General features: G+C 39.1%; 1 protein-coding gene across 1 annotated transcript; it reads right to left on the bottom strand.

Annotated features, from left to right (window-relative positions):
* Positions 1-663: 663 nt before the first annotated feature.
* LOC125525492 lies at positions 664-15,578 on the bottom strand. Its single transcript, XM_048690488.1, has 20 exons — positions 15,214-15,578; positions 14,311-14,560; positions 13,992-14,101; positions 13,771-13,905; positions 12,334-12,565; positions 9,619-9,989; positions 8,933-9,006; positions 8,511-8,664; positions 8,023-8,206; positions 6,758-6,986; positions 5,852-6,286; positions 4,903-4,960; positions 4,674-4,761; positions 4,035-4,106; positions 3,075-3,158; positions 2,825-2,968; positions 2,232-2,310; positions 1,860-1,942; positions 1,712-1,766; positions 664-1,160 (listed from the first exon to the last, which is right to left on the bottom strand). Exons 1-20 carry the CDS (start codon positions 15,518-15,520, stop codon positions 1,101-1,103), a joined length of 3,204 nt encoding a protein of 1,067 aa, XP_048546445.1. The 5' UTR covers positions 15,521-15,578; the 3' UTR covers positions 664-1,100.
* Between the last annotated feature and the right edge of the window lie 659 nt (positions 15,579-16,237).

Raw genomic sequence — 16,237 nt, 5'->3', positions numbered from 1 at the left:
TCCTTGCTCACTTATTGCAGTATCTAGATCAAGATATGACGCTCCACCAAGGAGGTGACGACCCGACCGTTGCCCATTTAACACCACACCTGGGTTCCGATATGGCGTGACGCTCAGATGGTTACGCTCCAACAATGGTCTTTTAGGTTTCATCTCCATAAGAGTGACTGAGTTTTGAAATTGGCTCGCAAGGCCTATCACAACCCCCTCTCCTTACCCAAGTTTGGGACCGACTGTGTAGAGACAACATAGGCGGAATTAAACTAAGGCTAGGTGTTAGAGAAGGGACAAAATCATGAAATAATTTATAATCTAGGTAGCTCCCAAATATTACATGAAACCGTGTGCAAGGTTTGGAGGTGGGGCTAGGTGTAGAACACCAGAAGCGAAGGGGCTTTAGTTATTCACCATTTAATACAATGGCAAATAAAAACAGAGCTTAGTTTAGTAAAATATATTAAAATTAATCCTTAATAAAATGCCATATGATGCTTATGAGATGCACATGATGTACAATCAATATCTAACGTAAGTGTTGGTCATGGGCTATTACAAGAAGCTCAAGCCTCGGTCAGCATATGCGATGTGAGATCTACATGTAAATTCATCAAGAAGTTGATACAACGCCAAATAAATACACGACCCCATACAAGCGGCACAACAAAAACTAAAACGCTATATTTTTATTTTCTGTTATATGTCCCAGTGCTTCCACTTTGTGAACCAAACAACTGGCGAGCTCAGTATACTATACGTTCCACAACAAGTAGTACTCCTGATGCAAACCGTTAATTGTTCACGTTGTGGCATTGTTGAATCTAGCCAGTCATGTCTTAATAAGCACATATCTGCGGAACAGCGGAAAGTCCTCAAATGCACCTTCTTCCTTGCATTTATTTTGGATCCATACAAGTGTTTCTCCACCTTCCAACAATCTTTCTCTGCCTACGTTGCATTGCACTGTGTGATATTTACAGCATCTGATGGGCAGGATTTACGATTCCGTTCAACAACCTTGCCAAACGAAGCTAGTTAAACGTGAAAGACCTATTGAAGGCTGTCTGATTACATCTCTTCATGGTCTATTCATGGCCTATCGATTATGGTGGCTCTTGGAAGTACGGATGGTTCAATGCTTCATCAACGCTTAGACGGTCCTCCTGCGAGACAGGTAATTTATTGCATGTTAAATCAATGGAAACAAAGAAAATGGTAAAATCACACTAAGAACTGCATTATTGTTTAACTTGATCAAACTCAATTGGCCAAATTATGGTTTAACATGGTTCTTTTCAAGTTTAATAGGACCCACAGGACCGAAAATGGGACAGCCATAGCCTAATCAGTGCCTTATTATGCACAACTGCACATTATGTCCACTAATTGCTGTGATAAATCTTCATCCTTTTGTTCAATTGAGACCTGGGTGTGGGACCACAGTTAAAACAACTCCTATCAGGATAAGAGGTATTAGAACTTAGACAACATTAGGCACAGAATCTTTGTTACAGATAACAGAATACTGCCCCAAGTGAGGTTTATTACCTACATGCATAGTAATTGAACTTTCCTGACGGAGATATTTCATAACTGCTACGGTTTTTCACATCATGTAGCAACTATTCCACATCACGCATTCGTAATAGCCAGATTCTATTGAAACAAAGGGTACAAAATGCCTCTTTTGCAGAACTGGGTTCAAGACACTTACATGATGCCACACTAGTAGCTGGCGCGCTAGTCGCAATGCCCACAAATTAGGAAAGCTGGAATACGTTAGCAATGTGGTACAATTAGATATGAGGAACTGAATAATCGGGGTCTGCAGAAAATGGTGATAAGAAGAAAAAAATACCAACCCCATTTTAAGAGGGTCTAGGATTTTCACTTGACGGGCAAATGATTCTTCAGAGCATTTCCAAGAAGCTAACCCGCCGTGGCCCTTAAATAATGAAAAGGAAAGAAGGAATTAGGTGATGTCGAAGCTTAAAGCATAGTAATAAACTAATAATGACAGAATAGGTCGACGCAGGGAATAATAAAGGATGCATATGCAGATCTGTGCATTTCCTGGAAAAAAAATCTCTGCCAAAAATATAGCTTTCTGAATTTTGCCGTCCTGAACAACTATGTGAACACAGGCATTTATCTGACATTTTTGGAAGAGAATGACATATAATGCACACGATCATTACAAGTTAATCAATAGATAATGTAGTTGTTGTACTAACCCGTTCGGAATTAATGCTGCCTTGCTGCTGCGTAGAAATCCCCGGTACTAAAATGCACAGTTCCATGTAAGACCTCAACCTAACATCATAACAAGATAGAAGAAACGCTACGTCTCAATACTCCACAGCATTTACCAGGAAAAATAATACTGCACAGATAATTTGGAATCACCATAATTCAAATAATCAAGCAAGTTGACACTAATGGTTCAGCAGTGCCCCAAAACAGACAAATTGTATTATGGCACTGTGACATGCTGATAATTAAAAAAGACATTTAGCTAAGATGCTATATATTGTTAGAAAACCATTTTTTTGTAGTTTTCTGTGTCGAAGGTCGAATTTCAAGAAAAATCTGAGTTCTGCTATTAATCACTCACTTCAGCTTAGGGCATCAATTTCTTATGTTGGCTTACAGCATTGGTTTGTTCCATGAGCCTAAATGATGTTTGTATTATTTCATTCACAATGAACATATTTGATTTCTTAGGATTGGTATGAGAATCAAGTTGCAAACTATACCAGCTTCGCTAATCTAGGAACAGAAAATGTACTTCATAACTCACACATCAAAAACCAAAACAGTGTCTCACTTGTATGCAAGCTCCTTTGTTTCCTCACTCCACCCTTCAAGGCGTTGATCCATTAAAATACGTGCACGGTCACTTATCTGGAAAACATGTGGAGAACCAACTATCAACTCCAGCATGACAACTCCAACACTCCAGATATCATATCTGTAAACAACACAATGAGAATATCAATGACTTTCAGTGCGGCTGTGCTGACAATGGTGGCACAGGGAAGCATTTGCACAAGTAAAACAAATGGACAGAGACATACTTAAGTCTTGCACTTTTTGATCCCTGAAACCAGCTTGAATTAAGGAGTGCCTCTGGAGGAGTGTATTCAAAAGTCTGCTCAGACCTAGAATTGAGTTCAAAACTAGGATTAGAATGGAATGAAATAAAAGAAAGCAGGATCATGCAGTCTTCTTCAACAAGCATGTTGGACAGTGTAGAGTATAGCCGTCTGCAACTGCTAAAAGAATACTGGGCAGTAAATTGACGGCCAGATAATGTCCAAAGTACTTAGCATGGAAAAACACCTTTTTCGAGAAACAAAATGTTGCAGTTCGGCACTGAACATGTCCATTAAGTGGAAAATCATGCAAGTTGGCACAAGAACCTACTCTAAAAATTAACCATTGGCATAAACATGATGAGAAAATAAAGAAATTACTTGAAAAAAATCTAAAATTAAAAACACACATACTAGCTAACAAATTCATAAATCCTGCACGTCATACAGTTCACGTGCTTCAACTTTGTAACCAGCGTGTAGAACCGTTCGAAAAATATATCATGGATTAGTTCATTGAACTCTTAAAGATACATTCAGTTCCAAAAGAACTTTTAGAAACAAAAGGTCATATTTTCACATATTGGATTGTAAGATCTATGTCCAAAATGAATCTAACATTTACAGAAAGGTCTTGAAGCACTAAAGTGTACATGCCAACTCAATGAAAGAGGCTACGTTCTTCAAACCTAAACATACAACATCATTGGCGGTCAAGAATTCAAGTACTATGATTTTTTAAAATATATGGTTGAGTTACACAATGATCATATAGGAGATAAAATGGAGAAGCATTACAGAGCAACCTAATTAAGAAGTGATGACGATTTTCAAACTGCAACATCCAAAAAATAAAATAAATAAGTGTTCAGTGCCTAAAGCCCAACAACCTCATAAATGTATGCTCTGATAAATGATAATAGGGAGAAAATTATCACACACCGAGTAGGCCCTGAACCATAAAGATGCTTCAAAGTGAAATCATCAATGGCACTGCCGAAGTCAATAAGACGCCTGCATATAAGAAGTCAGTGAGTAGTGCCAGAAGTATGCAACACCCTGCTAACATTTTTATATGTGCAAACATGACAGTTCACCATGTCACAGTTTGAGTATTAATATCTCAAGTTAGAACTGAAGTTCACCTAGCAAGAGCACACCACTTCAAGCCATGTGATGGTATATGTCATATAATTGAACTTTCTCTACACTGGCCCCTTTAGCGACTTGTTGGCAAATGAGAAACAGAAATGAAGAACATTATTGTTTGTTCGGGAAACTTGGCCAACGTATTCTTTAGGGCTGGTAGAGCTAGACTACTGTACATGTGAGGTAAATTTCTTATAAACATTGTGCTACTGTTATCCACTTTGACTACTTGGTAATATTTCTATAAAAAGTAGGGTGCTTGAAAAACTCATGTGGAACCTGCATACACGCCTACAACACTCATTTCAGCTATCCGAATGTCGTTAGAATTTTGTCATCCAATTATCAAGAAAAGTGAAATATCCAAGTAGAAGATAAATAAACTCAACCTAACTGTAAGAGGTACATCTCATAGAACATCTTAGTTCTTACATGTTCAGCTTGTTTTCCGTTGCTTCAGATGGAATCTCTCTTAAACATTTTCCCGTCTTCAAATCCTCAAAGCAGATGATCATGTTCTCTACCAAGGCATAACACAAATCATGTTAACACAACTCGTTGATAGAATATGTCTGGAAAAAATGATGGGAAGATGGGGGACTATGTTCGGCTCAATTAGTGTGGTAAGGAACTAAAGAGTAGAAGTCAATGGAATTTTTACCAGGTTTAATATCCCTGTGAGTGATGTTACGATCATGACATGCCTTCAGACCCATCAGCTGAAACAAGAAGCAAGAATAGAAATGTATATTAATCTACTAAGTATGAAATCATAAAAAACAAGCCAGCACCCTAAAAATTATGTCTTCCTTTTTTAATTAAAGAGAGGTAAAAAAAAATACAACGACCTATGTGAGAATGCTGGTTAACTTATTTAAACTAGAGAATGCCCCGCGCATTGCTACGGGAATTGATTGCAATATATTTTAGTAATATGATTGTATGAAACATGCATAGTTGAAATAATAATATATGAACTAAAACTTTTTTTTTCGAGAAAATGCAAAGGGCTTTTGCATTTCATTGCATTGAAAAGATGGAGTTTTGATACAATCCTCCTAGGAGGTTAGATACAAGTTAGTGCACGTCCCAGGTGGGCGGCAGAATGACGCGTAGGCCGTGGGCGCCCGCTCTTGCCCACTGCTACTAAAAATGAATATTATATATTGTACCCCCTCCGTCCCATAATATAAGATGTTATTACAACCAATATATGAGTACATTGGTTGTAATAACATCTTATATTATGGGACGGAAGGAGTATTTGATTATTGTGTAGTCAAAAAATACTTTCAATATAAGTGGCATAACATAATGGAAAACTTTTTACCATGCATGTTGAGTGCGCCTTTAATGGGGTGGCATGTGTGATGAGGGGGATGTGTGCATGGGATCAACTAATAATGGATTTTTTTTTCCTCATGCATGTTGTGGTGGGCCTTTGATGAGGTGGCATATGTGCATGTTAAGATAATAGAGATAATGAGGATGAACTATTTAGTTATATAGGATTTCACAATGACTAAAACCACAATAAACTATGTGAGAAGCACCTAAAGGGGCAGTCGTGACATTCGTTTACAGGACTATAAAGATTAGAATAAGCATACCAGTTGCCATAAGAGGTTTTGCATTTGCGTTTGCCCAGCTTTAGTAGTCCTTAACCAATACCACCACTTTGATGGTTGCAGAACTTGAATATATCTGACCCTCTCATTATCATCACCAGTAACTAACTTTGTTTCTTCAGCAGCATATAACAATTTTGACAATGAGCGGCCTTCATTGCGGTACACAAGCCATATTTCCCTTGATTCTGATTCAAAAGATTCTATAAACCTAGCCACATGCTTCAGTGATTCTTCAACAGCTGAGATGTTCTGTTCTGGAAAGGTATACTCAATGAATTGCATGTCCATCGGAAACGTTGCAGATGATGACTCCATCCTTGACAAAACTTCAAGGGTTTTTGAAGCATTTGAAAATAATTCTCCAAAATACTTCTCCCGCAATCCACTCAAGTAAGCAGCATTTCCTCTTTCCACCTGCAGTTTCCAAGCACCAGAGTCAAGACAGAGATAGGACAATAAAGCTTTTCAAGAATCTTACTTATTGTAGGGTAAGGACAATGTTGCTCTTAAATGTATCACATGCAATGGCGGAAAAGTGGTCGGACCCTTCCCCAGACCTTGCGCAAGCGGGAGCTACATGCACCGCGCTGCCCTTTTTTATGCATTAGCGGAAAAATTCGAAATGCCAAAGATGCCCGATATGGTCATTATGCCCAATATGATCATTTGAACCACAGCAAGAATATCAAAACCCAGCATTCGGTGAAAACTAATATATGCATGAACATCAAACATTCAGCAGATTAGTGGCTCCTAGCACTTACCAGCTACCGCAGCGTGAATCAAAATACATCAAGTAGGATCAATCACTGTACCTCTAAAACTAGATAATGGGAGCACATGACAGAATGGCAGATAGTTCATTGGAAAGAATAGTGGGCTTACCATTATGCGCTTCAATATGAATAAATCACCATCTATCATGTCTGAGCCATGATTTTCATCAGATGACGATGTTGTGTTTGAACTTGTGCAATTATATGAGCCTGGTGTAAGTATAGTGCTAAAGTGGGAAGGATCTTTATGCACATCTACATCATCAGAGCAGTTCCAACGAAATGCCAACCAGACTTCACCATATGAACCGCGATCAAATCTTCTCTTCAGCTTGTACCTAATTATCATTACAAAAAGGAAAAGCTCATGCTTATGTATACATGACTTGAACTATTACCATGAAAATGATTATACGCAACTTGATGTGAGGAAAATGGTTTCAAAGGAAAAAAAAACTATCTCCAGCAGCTCTTCTCGAACTATGCCCTTACACCTGACCTGGCACCTCACCTGACCAATAAATTGTGCCACAAACAACTCTTCCATCATTTCACTAATGGTACATTCATGAATGAAATACAGCGATAATCAGAATATAAACTATTACCTCCATCCCAAATTAGTTGTCTTAGATTTGTCTAGATATGGATGTATCTAACACTAAAACGTGTCTAGATACGCCCGTATCTAGACAAATCTAAGACAACTAATTCAGGGTGGAGGGAGTATAAAGTAATATCTTTCTGCTGTGCAATTACCACTTACGTGTGGTTCTTCATTTGGAAAAGTAATAGATGTATTGCACTCGTTATCACCTAAAACTTGAAAGCAAAAGTACAACAAGATAATATATGTATAAGTGATTTCGGGCGGAAGTTTGACTGGCATAGACTCTACCAGTAAGAAATATAATAATATCCACTTACGTGTGGTTCTTCATTTGGAAAAGTAATAGATGTATTGCACTCGTTATCACCTAAAACTTGAAAGCAAAAGTACAACAAGATAATATATGTATAAGTGATTTCGGGCGGAAGTTTGACTGGCATAGACTCTACCAGTAAGAAATATAATAATATCCACTTACGTGTGGTTCTTCATTTGGAAAAGTAATAGATGTATTGCACTCGTTATCACCTAAAACTTGAAAGCAAAAGTACAACAAGATAATATATGTATAAGTGATTTCGGGCGGAAGTTTGACTGGCATAGACTCTACCAGTAAGAAATATAATAATATCACTTTTCACGTGAAGGATGACGATTAAAAAGCAATTAAACCAAATAATCTAAACTTCAGCAAACATCTACAGGTTGTTATCCGAATATGCTGAAAGGGTACTCAGGAAGATGCTCAACAATAGAAATGGTACCTGATGTCAGCTATCTTATAGCCAAATGCATGTGAACTGCTTGATCTGCTTCCATTATGTGAAACAGAATCAAGCAAGCCAAAATAATTTGCAAACCCTTCAGGACTAGTACACCGTCCCATTTCATCATCTTGATGGACAAGGTGCCAGCAAAAGTTTCTGTCCTTGTATTTTTCAAGATTTCCTGTACCCCAATGTAGAAATTTTTTACAACTGAGGGCATGAGCAAGCAAGCATCACATTACAAATCCATGTCTATCTCAGGTACCCAAAGTCTAAGATCAAAAATCAAATGTATAGAAACGAATTTAAAAAAAAAACTCAAACATGCCCAAATCAATATGTATCAACTATCAAGTCTTAAAAAGAAGATTACTAAGCCATTGAAATAAGACTACACCCTCCAACAAGCTAAAACCCTACAAAGAAAAGGAAAAAAAATGACCTTGTTGCTAAAAAAAGATGCATCCCTGAAAAAGGTAACTCACCATCAGAAGATAACACATTTTCAGTTGCCATGTGATTGAAGTCATGGACTCCTTCATGCTGATAGTCCTTGGGTACCCTAAATATAAAGTCCATGTCTTCATCAAGACTCTCAGATAAGTAGAAACAACCGAGTCTCTTAAGCTTTGCATCAACCTAATTCAGAGCAGGCAGAAATACAATTAATGGCATAAAAGATTCCACAATAAACTCCAACAGACATTGAACATGTAGCTTAATAAAGGAAAGTATGAATGAAGATAGGGCTTTCTTGTCAAAGAATTCCAAGTTCATGCAGAACACTAACATGCTAAGTGAAATATAGTTTCCATTCACACCGCACATGGAATGTAAATTCTCTTTGTTTTAATTGGTAATATCTAACTTTCAGGGCAGACAGTGACATAATATATTTCCCACTTACCAAGAATCTCTGGAACTTTGCCGATGAGCGCTTGAAATACTCCATTTCAATAACAGCTGAACTAACCCCATCGTCTGCAAATACATTGAAATACATGTCAACAAAAGTAAATACGGACAGAGAAAGACTTCACAGGAGACATTGAACAACCTTTGAGTGCAGAAAGTGAAACAACGAAATTTGATGGGTAGGCTAATGGTCAATACAAGTTAACTAAATTAGAACTTCAGATTCACAGAATCAATCCAGTTATGTGTACTTATATATCAAACAATCACTTCAATAACAAACAATCACTTGGATAAAACAGAATGTAGCAACAGGGCAGCAAAAGAAGAGGATAACATCATAGCACAAGGAGTCATGTTTCCCCTTAAAAAACGTGACCCTCCTGTGAATATTTCAGCATACCTATTTAGGGTGTCCAACATAATAATAACAGGGAACTGACTAACATGCAAACATCAATCAGCTTAAGATTGAAAGGAAACTTGAACCAAACTGATAAGAAAATGCACGGATTAGCAAATTATTACTTTATTAGTCATCTGCAATCGGTGGGTGAAATTACAGTTTTGTTATGATTAAAGTCAAACAAAATACAAATGCTTTCAAATAAAATTGCAACATACAAATTACAGAGTAGTTGCAATTAACAAATATAAGTAATCAGAGACTAAGCCTACCTGACTTGTGTTGGTATGGAATGGTCTGTAAAGGCAAAACAGATGTCACTGAATTTTCTTCAAGATGGTGCCAATCTTCTATTCTAGCTCCAGAGCTACTAGGAGATCCCAATGGAACAACCACAGCTGCTACATTGTCTGTTGTGCCTTTCTGTAAAGCAAGATGAACTATAAAATCCGCCAAATTCTGTTGCATGACAGCAAGGGGTTCAAAATCCTGGTTAACACCATATTTCGCATACAGCATCATGTCACAAACATCTTGCATACTCATTTTCTCAAAGACACCATCAGAGGAGGCAATAAGAAAGCTATCGTTTGCTGACAGAAGCTGCCACCCTGTCAGTTCAGGTGTCGATATTACACCATACCTACAATAAGAATGAGCCAGAACAATTCAGCATGTCCATGCAACTAACATATCAAGGAACAGAGAGAGAGAGAGTTTTGAACATCAAAACGTCACATTCAACAAGCCACAGACATAAATTCTTAGTCATCTGAAACTTCCGCATGGGCTATCTACAGATATACTCCCTCCGTAACTTCATATAAGACGTTTTTTGACACTGTCATAGTGTCAAAATAAGTCCTATATTAAGTTACAGAGGTAGTATCAAATAATTCTATGCCACGATATTCTGTCTGTCTCAATATTCTAATAGTTAATCTGCAAATGCTCCTCTCACTGGCTTGATATTTTCATCGATTTCATTGCAGATTGCCTTGGGATCTAGTAAAACATCTCTTCTGTTGTAAAAAAGTTTAATCACCCTTCTGTCTCAGGTTGGTCTCTCCCTACCCATCCTATGCGACAGATGGGCCATCCCTGCATCTCACTTGTAACATGAAGCCCCAGTGCCTTGCTCCACAAGATCTCAACTTCAAGTCGGTGTTCCTCGTTTGCTCTCCACTCCCCTTCCCAGTCCCTAACCTAAATCGGATGACTATCACCACCAGGCCCTAATCACCATCATGTCTCCTCCCAACCCTGAGGCCTTACCCTCACCCTCTGCCTCAACTGACCCTGCACACACTGCAACTCTGGAATCACCATGCACTAGTTGCCGACCTCCACGTGGCATCGGTGCACCACCAGCGCAGCGAAGACGAGATGTGGGTGTCACATCACATCATTGCATGTAAGGGGCATAGGACAGAGATATCCTCATGGCACCAGTAGCCTGGAGCCAGTGGCGGACCCTAAGCGGGGCACTTGGAGGGAGGGGAACTGAGGAAGCGTCCAGGGACGACGCCAACCAAGAGTTGTAGTGGGGCACCTTCATTTACGCCATGGGTTCAACTCTAGTTCTCTATGGAGGAATAGTGGTTTACCATAGGATTCCCCGAATTTATTTGGGGTCAGCTGACCTCAATGCTATACTGCTAGCTCCATCGCTGGAAGCAACTGTGCAAGTAAGTCCAGAGCAAAATGGGTACCAGGCCAAAAATGGAGCTGAACAGCTGGGGACCCAGATAAAACTATGACGATGGTTTGAATTTTTGTTACCATTGTGATTGATACAAGGTATCAACAACTAAGTAGTAAGTAGTAAGTACAGTTCTTTGATAAGTTTTCTATTTGTAAGTACAAGAATGTGTGTCTAGAGTTATTGAGAGCCTAGTATACTGGACAGTCCTTGGTTAGGGTCAATGCTTAGTGGGTGTTTAGTTGGTTCCTTAATTCTGGAGTCTGGACAATGAAGCGATGAACAGAATGGTGGCCATTCAGCTTTCTGAGAACTCTTCTCAGTTCTCACTATGCCGTCCAGGCATCCACATTCAACCCAGTGAGGGGAGTGTCATGTTGAGGCTGTGCATGTTGAGTTTGGCGAGCTCAGTATGCACACTTCATACTGTCTGTATATGTTGAGCATTCTTTTATTTGGCTTTGTTATGATTACTTCAAATCAAATAATGTTGCACATGTATGCTAGTAAGTAATGGGGTTAAGCATCTGTCATAGTGAGGTTGGACAGAAACGACTTGAAGAAAGAATAACACTTGTGCCTGCTGGGGGTAGAGACAAACTAGAGCAAGGACTCTGGGAGATATAAGACTAGTTCATTCTTTCTTAATGAACAGGGATGGGGTGCCATGCATAATACAGAGCCGGACTGTAACAACTTATTTTAATATTTCCAGTTAACAGAGATACATCCCAAACCAATAAGATCCTAAATCTCTTCTGTAAGTAACACTATAACTCGCAGAATGACAGGTTTAAAACTACAGGTTCCGTGATTAATTACATCAATTTTCATCGTGCACCGACTTCCGGTGCGGACTGACCATCTGGGTGCACAAGCCATCCTCAGAGAATTGTGCAGCGGTTCTATGAGTAAATTCCAATTGATCAGCTCTTATCTCGTTGCCTGGAACTGGTGCACTATTTTGAGAGGCCGTCTTGTGGCCCAAGTTAGTAGACCAAATGGAATGTTCAGTGCACCCTACAACATGCAGTTATGTGATAAATCATAAAACTGAACCATCTATAGTTCTTGGTATTGATCCCCAAATCCGTAGTTTTCTGAGAGTTTGTACTTTGTACACGATACTTGCAGTTTGGTGAAATTTACTCTTGAATAAAATGCAGTAGGGCTATATGTAACTTTTCTATTTTTCAAGATGCAAACTCCAATACATTAAAAACCTTGGGAAACTGGTAGGTTATACATAATTGGAGAAAAAGAACTCAATAGATTGCGTACTAACCGTTTAAAAGGCACGTCGCCAATAGCTCGAGATAGTGCGAGCTCACCATTAACACGGTATACACCAGCCCACTCAAGAACATAACCACCAGCAGCTTCTACACGCCTTCTCTCATCCTCTCTATCCGGATGATGGTCCCTGGTTAACTCCTTTACATTGTAAAGTGGTCCACCATAGTTTGCCAAAGCAAAGTCCTCATGATTGCTAGAGTTTCTCTTTCTTCTCCGTTTCCCTGATAATGGAAGCTTTCTGATTATTGTTTCTCCACAAGTCCACAGTGCAAGTCATCATACAAGCAGATCAGGATGTAGAGACCATTTAAAGCAGAAGGTATTATCTGTATGAAGCAGCAAAATGTGTAATTTTGGAGCATCTCCTGTTCAACTAGAAGTCTAGAAGTGAAGAATTTTTGTTACCACAGTTCTTTCATGATTTGATCCATAAATGAACCAATATTGGTCTTGGTTACTGCAACCTGCCTAAATTATTACTCAGTAGCCTAACAGAAAATTTTCTACCATGATATTATAAGTACAGAATTGTTTTTCCTTGAACATGCATCAAAATTCATGTCATTTTGTATTAGAAGGGACACCATGATGGGGCGAAACTAACAACCAAAATGGAAAAGAAACTAGCAAAAGCAAGAACAAAACTGAAAAACTATACTACCCTAAACTACCTAGAAAAGATTAAAAACGATTATTGAACACAGCCAGCTAGGCAATGTCTTAAGACTAATGCACATGCAGGTAGTCACATAAAAGGATGAAGGCTAGGCCCCCTAACAGCAAAGCATGCACTAATGTCTAATGAGGAGAAGCTTGTACTAAAACTAAGGCCATGCTAAGACAAGAGATAATGATGCATCACGACATGAACAATGTAACGTGGCAGTTTCAAAAGTTACAGTTAAAAGCTAAAATGTGGCGTTTTCAACATTTCTCACCATATGTACTTCGGCTATATTATGGTGATTTTGATTTTTGTTTTTTCGCCAAAGTCATGGCGCACCTATACTCTCCCAGATTGCCACTTGGTTTCTGCAGCATTATCTACAAGGATGTCAAATCCCATACCGAGGCAATGTGGATCACCAGACAGTGCTAATCGTGTCTCATACAATCTATTATAAACATTGCTCAAAGAAACATGGATCCAAGGAGGATAGGAATTAGGATAACATTAGTAGTATGCCTTGATATTTTCAGCCCAGATAAATATAGCCTATAAATCTGTAATATGTATGAGACTGAAAGAGTATGGGATCTGGAGAGACAGGGTAACAGGGGGAGGGAGAAAATAAAATGCAAGAAAATGCTTGCCAGCAAGAGTAGGAGAGTAGTTGACAGGACAGAAGTATCAGTGCTTAAACATCCAGAATAAGCAACATCCATTTGGGTAAGTTATTTAAATAATAAAAGAAAGAAGACTAACTCTTTTGGCGGTATGGGGCATGACTTTGTGAGCACAAAAATGCTTTTGAATCTCCTACATTAGCCGTTATGATTTGGCCATCGGCTATCAAGACCACAGTAGCTGTTGAACCGGACTTGAAATTTTTTCGTAAAGCTTCCTGCATTACAGATGCCAAATAACTCTTTTCAATTCTTACGAACGTGCACAATGAAGTTTAAATTTGCTTACGAAAATGAGACCTTCCTTGGAGAATGTTAGGTCAATATCCTGAACTGCCCTCAATAATGATTCCTTCAGAATTTCCATGTGAAAAGATTGATCTAGAATAGTGGGTGATGTCCAACATGACCTGCACTTTTTTAGAACCATGAACAACTTTTATTTCCCTGAAAACAAGGTTCAGATTCTTTGAAAGTGGCATATAAACATTAATACTTTAATAGCATTCGGAGATCAAGGAAACATCAAAATCATCATGCTGTAAACAGGATGTAACTCCATAGTGTAAACACAACCAGAACTATTTACATGGATTAAAGGGCATGATAAAAGACAAACCTCTGGCCGTGATTGGACTGATCCTCTTTGTACAGGTTAAGAACACTGTTAAGAATAGTAACTTCCTTATGTGTCAGCTTTCCAGTTGAGTTTCTGAACATGATGGAGTATATACCATCAAGAAGAAAATAAACATGAAGCAACAAGTACTCCAGTAAGAGCTTAGAAGCCATCTCACTAGCCTCATCTCCATTATGACCATCAAATATTGCCATCACTCCTACATCCACCTCTTTAATCCTCATTTGCTCTGTATAATATAGCAAGTTAACCAGGATCAGATTACAAATGAACAGGGTGCATGTTAAAGGATCGAGCATAAAATCACAATGACCAAAGCACTTTGAAAAGTATTTCTACAAATCATTTGGCTGACTACGTAATAGGCTAATAGCAGCTTGTTATCCCTAGACATATGAGTCATGAAGCACTAGTCAACTTGAGCAACTCGCAGTCTCACAATATGCAACCTTAATGGCAGGAAAAAGATGCTGTGCTAGGCCTAATAAACTCTGCCGGAAACTATTCTGCAGAAAGCGCCCAGTACATTCACAAACTATGATCCTTCCAACATGATATCCAGCTTCCCACTCCCATTTTACAATTTCTTAGTGACTACACTCTCTGACATGAGATGCCAACTAACATTCAGGAGTAAAAATCATAGTACCAGTAAACCAGAAGCAGAATACTGTTTTCATTCCTCATTTCTAGCTCAGAGTTCATGAAGCATAATAATAAGTGCATTCTAATTAATAAGCAAGGTCGCCAGTACAATCCTGGAAGTTCTGGTTAACTGCACATGATTTCTCAATACTCCCTCGTCCTTCCCCCTCATAGCTGCAATGCAACACCGCGTGTAAATTGCGGATTTGATTTACTAACTCCGTGTTGTGCAGGTACCTATGAAGGGGATGCGGATGCCGAGCGCGCAGACGGCGCGGTCCTCCTGGGAGCGGCGGCGACCACGGTGAGCCGCCACATGGCACCTCCTCGGCTGCGGGGGGGAGGAGCCCTTGTCCCCATCTCCCTCGCCGTCGGAGAGGATGGTCCAGCGGGGGCAGTGCGCGGACTGGTACACCGCGGGCGCGCCGCCCTCGCGGTACACGGCAAGGCACGTCGCCGACTCCCCCGCGCACCGGAGCGGGACTAGGAGCTCGATGAGGATGAGAAGGAGGATGGTACGGTGGCCGGATAGCGGTAAGGACATCGGCGAGTCGCCGGAGCAGAAGAGGGGAAGAGGAATTTGATTTATTTTTTTTAGACACAGAGGGGAAGAGGAATTATGGGCTTGCGTATCGCGAGCTCGTGGTGGGCCCCGAGCAACACTTTCTTCAATCCGAGCTGGCGAGTAGAGCGACGAAGGGGAGCTACTATACACCGCCCGCTGCGAGCGATACGACCTGGTCGCTCACGCACGTCTTTCATGGGCCGGCACAAGTAGCGCAGGTTTTTTAGCTACAAATGTAAAATACACTAATGCCCTCAAAAAACAAAAGGTTAAAATACACTACTCATTCGGAGGGAGTAATATATTTTCAGATAGACACGAAAACTTTTTATTATATTTAAAAGAAATAAATTGTCTTACTAATTTATATAAAGATAACAATTTTAATAATAAACAACTAAAAAATATGTGTGTGTGCACATATATAAAATAATCATGTCCTCCTAAAATTTATTTTATGCATTTTCTACAAAGTGTAAACGCATTTGAAAAATATTCCTGTAATTTTTCAAAAACTAAACATGTTTAGAACAAGCTCATCATGTATAAAATTTGTTCAACATATGTTTAGAAAAATCAATGTATATTTAAGATATATTCAAAATGTTCCTCATGTATTTAGAAAATATTCAACGTGCATTGGAAACAAAAATGGACAAAATTTTCTACGTTTAAAAAAATTAATATATAGACAAA

This window comes from Triticum urartu, chromosome 7, assembly GCF_003073215.2.
Source record: "Triticum urartu cultivar G1812 chromosome 7, Tu2.1, whole genome shotgun sequence".
Taxonomy (NCBI): domain Eukaryota; kingdom Viridiplantae; phylum Streptophyta; class Magnoliopsida; order Poales; family Poaceae; genus Triticum; species Triticum urartu.
This window is presented reverse-complemented; position numbering and strand designations above follow the sequence as displayed.

Bases quoted from the DNA above. Each gene is read 5' to 3' on its own strand.
- LOC125525492 (XM_048690488.1), bottom strand. From the start codon at position 15,520: ATGTCCTTACCGCTATCCGGCCACCGTACCATCCTCCTTCTCATCCTC. The intron at 9,007-9,618 runs GTAGGCTTAGTC...ATGTATTTGCAG, and splicing joins TCCATACCAACACAAGTCAG to ACGATGGGGTTAGTTCAGCT. The intron at 3,159-4,034 runs GTGTGTGATAAT...ACTCAATTCTAG, and splicing joins TATGGTTCAGGGCCTACTCG to GTCTGAGCAGACTTTTGAAT.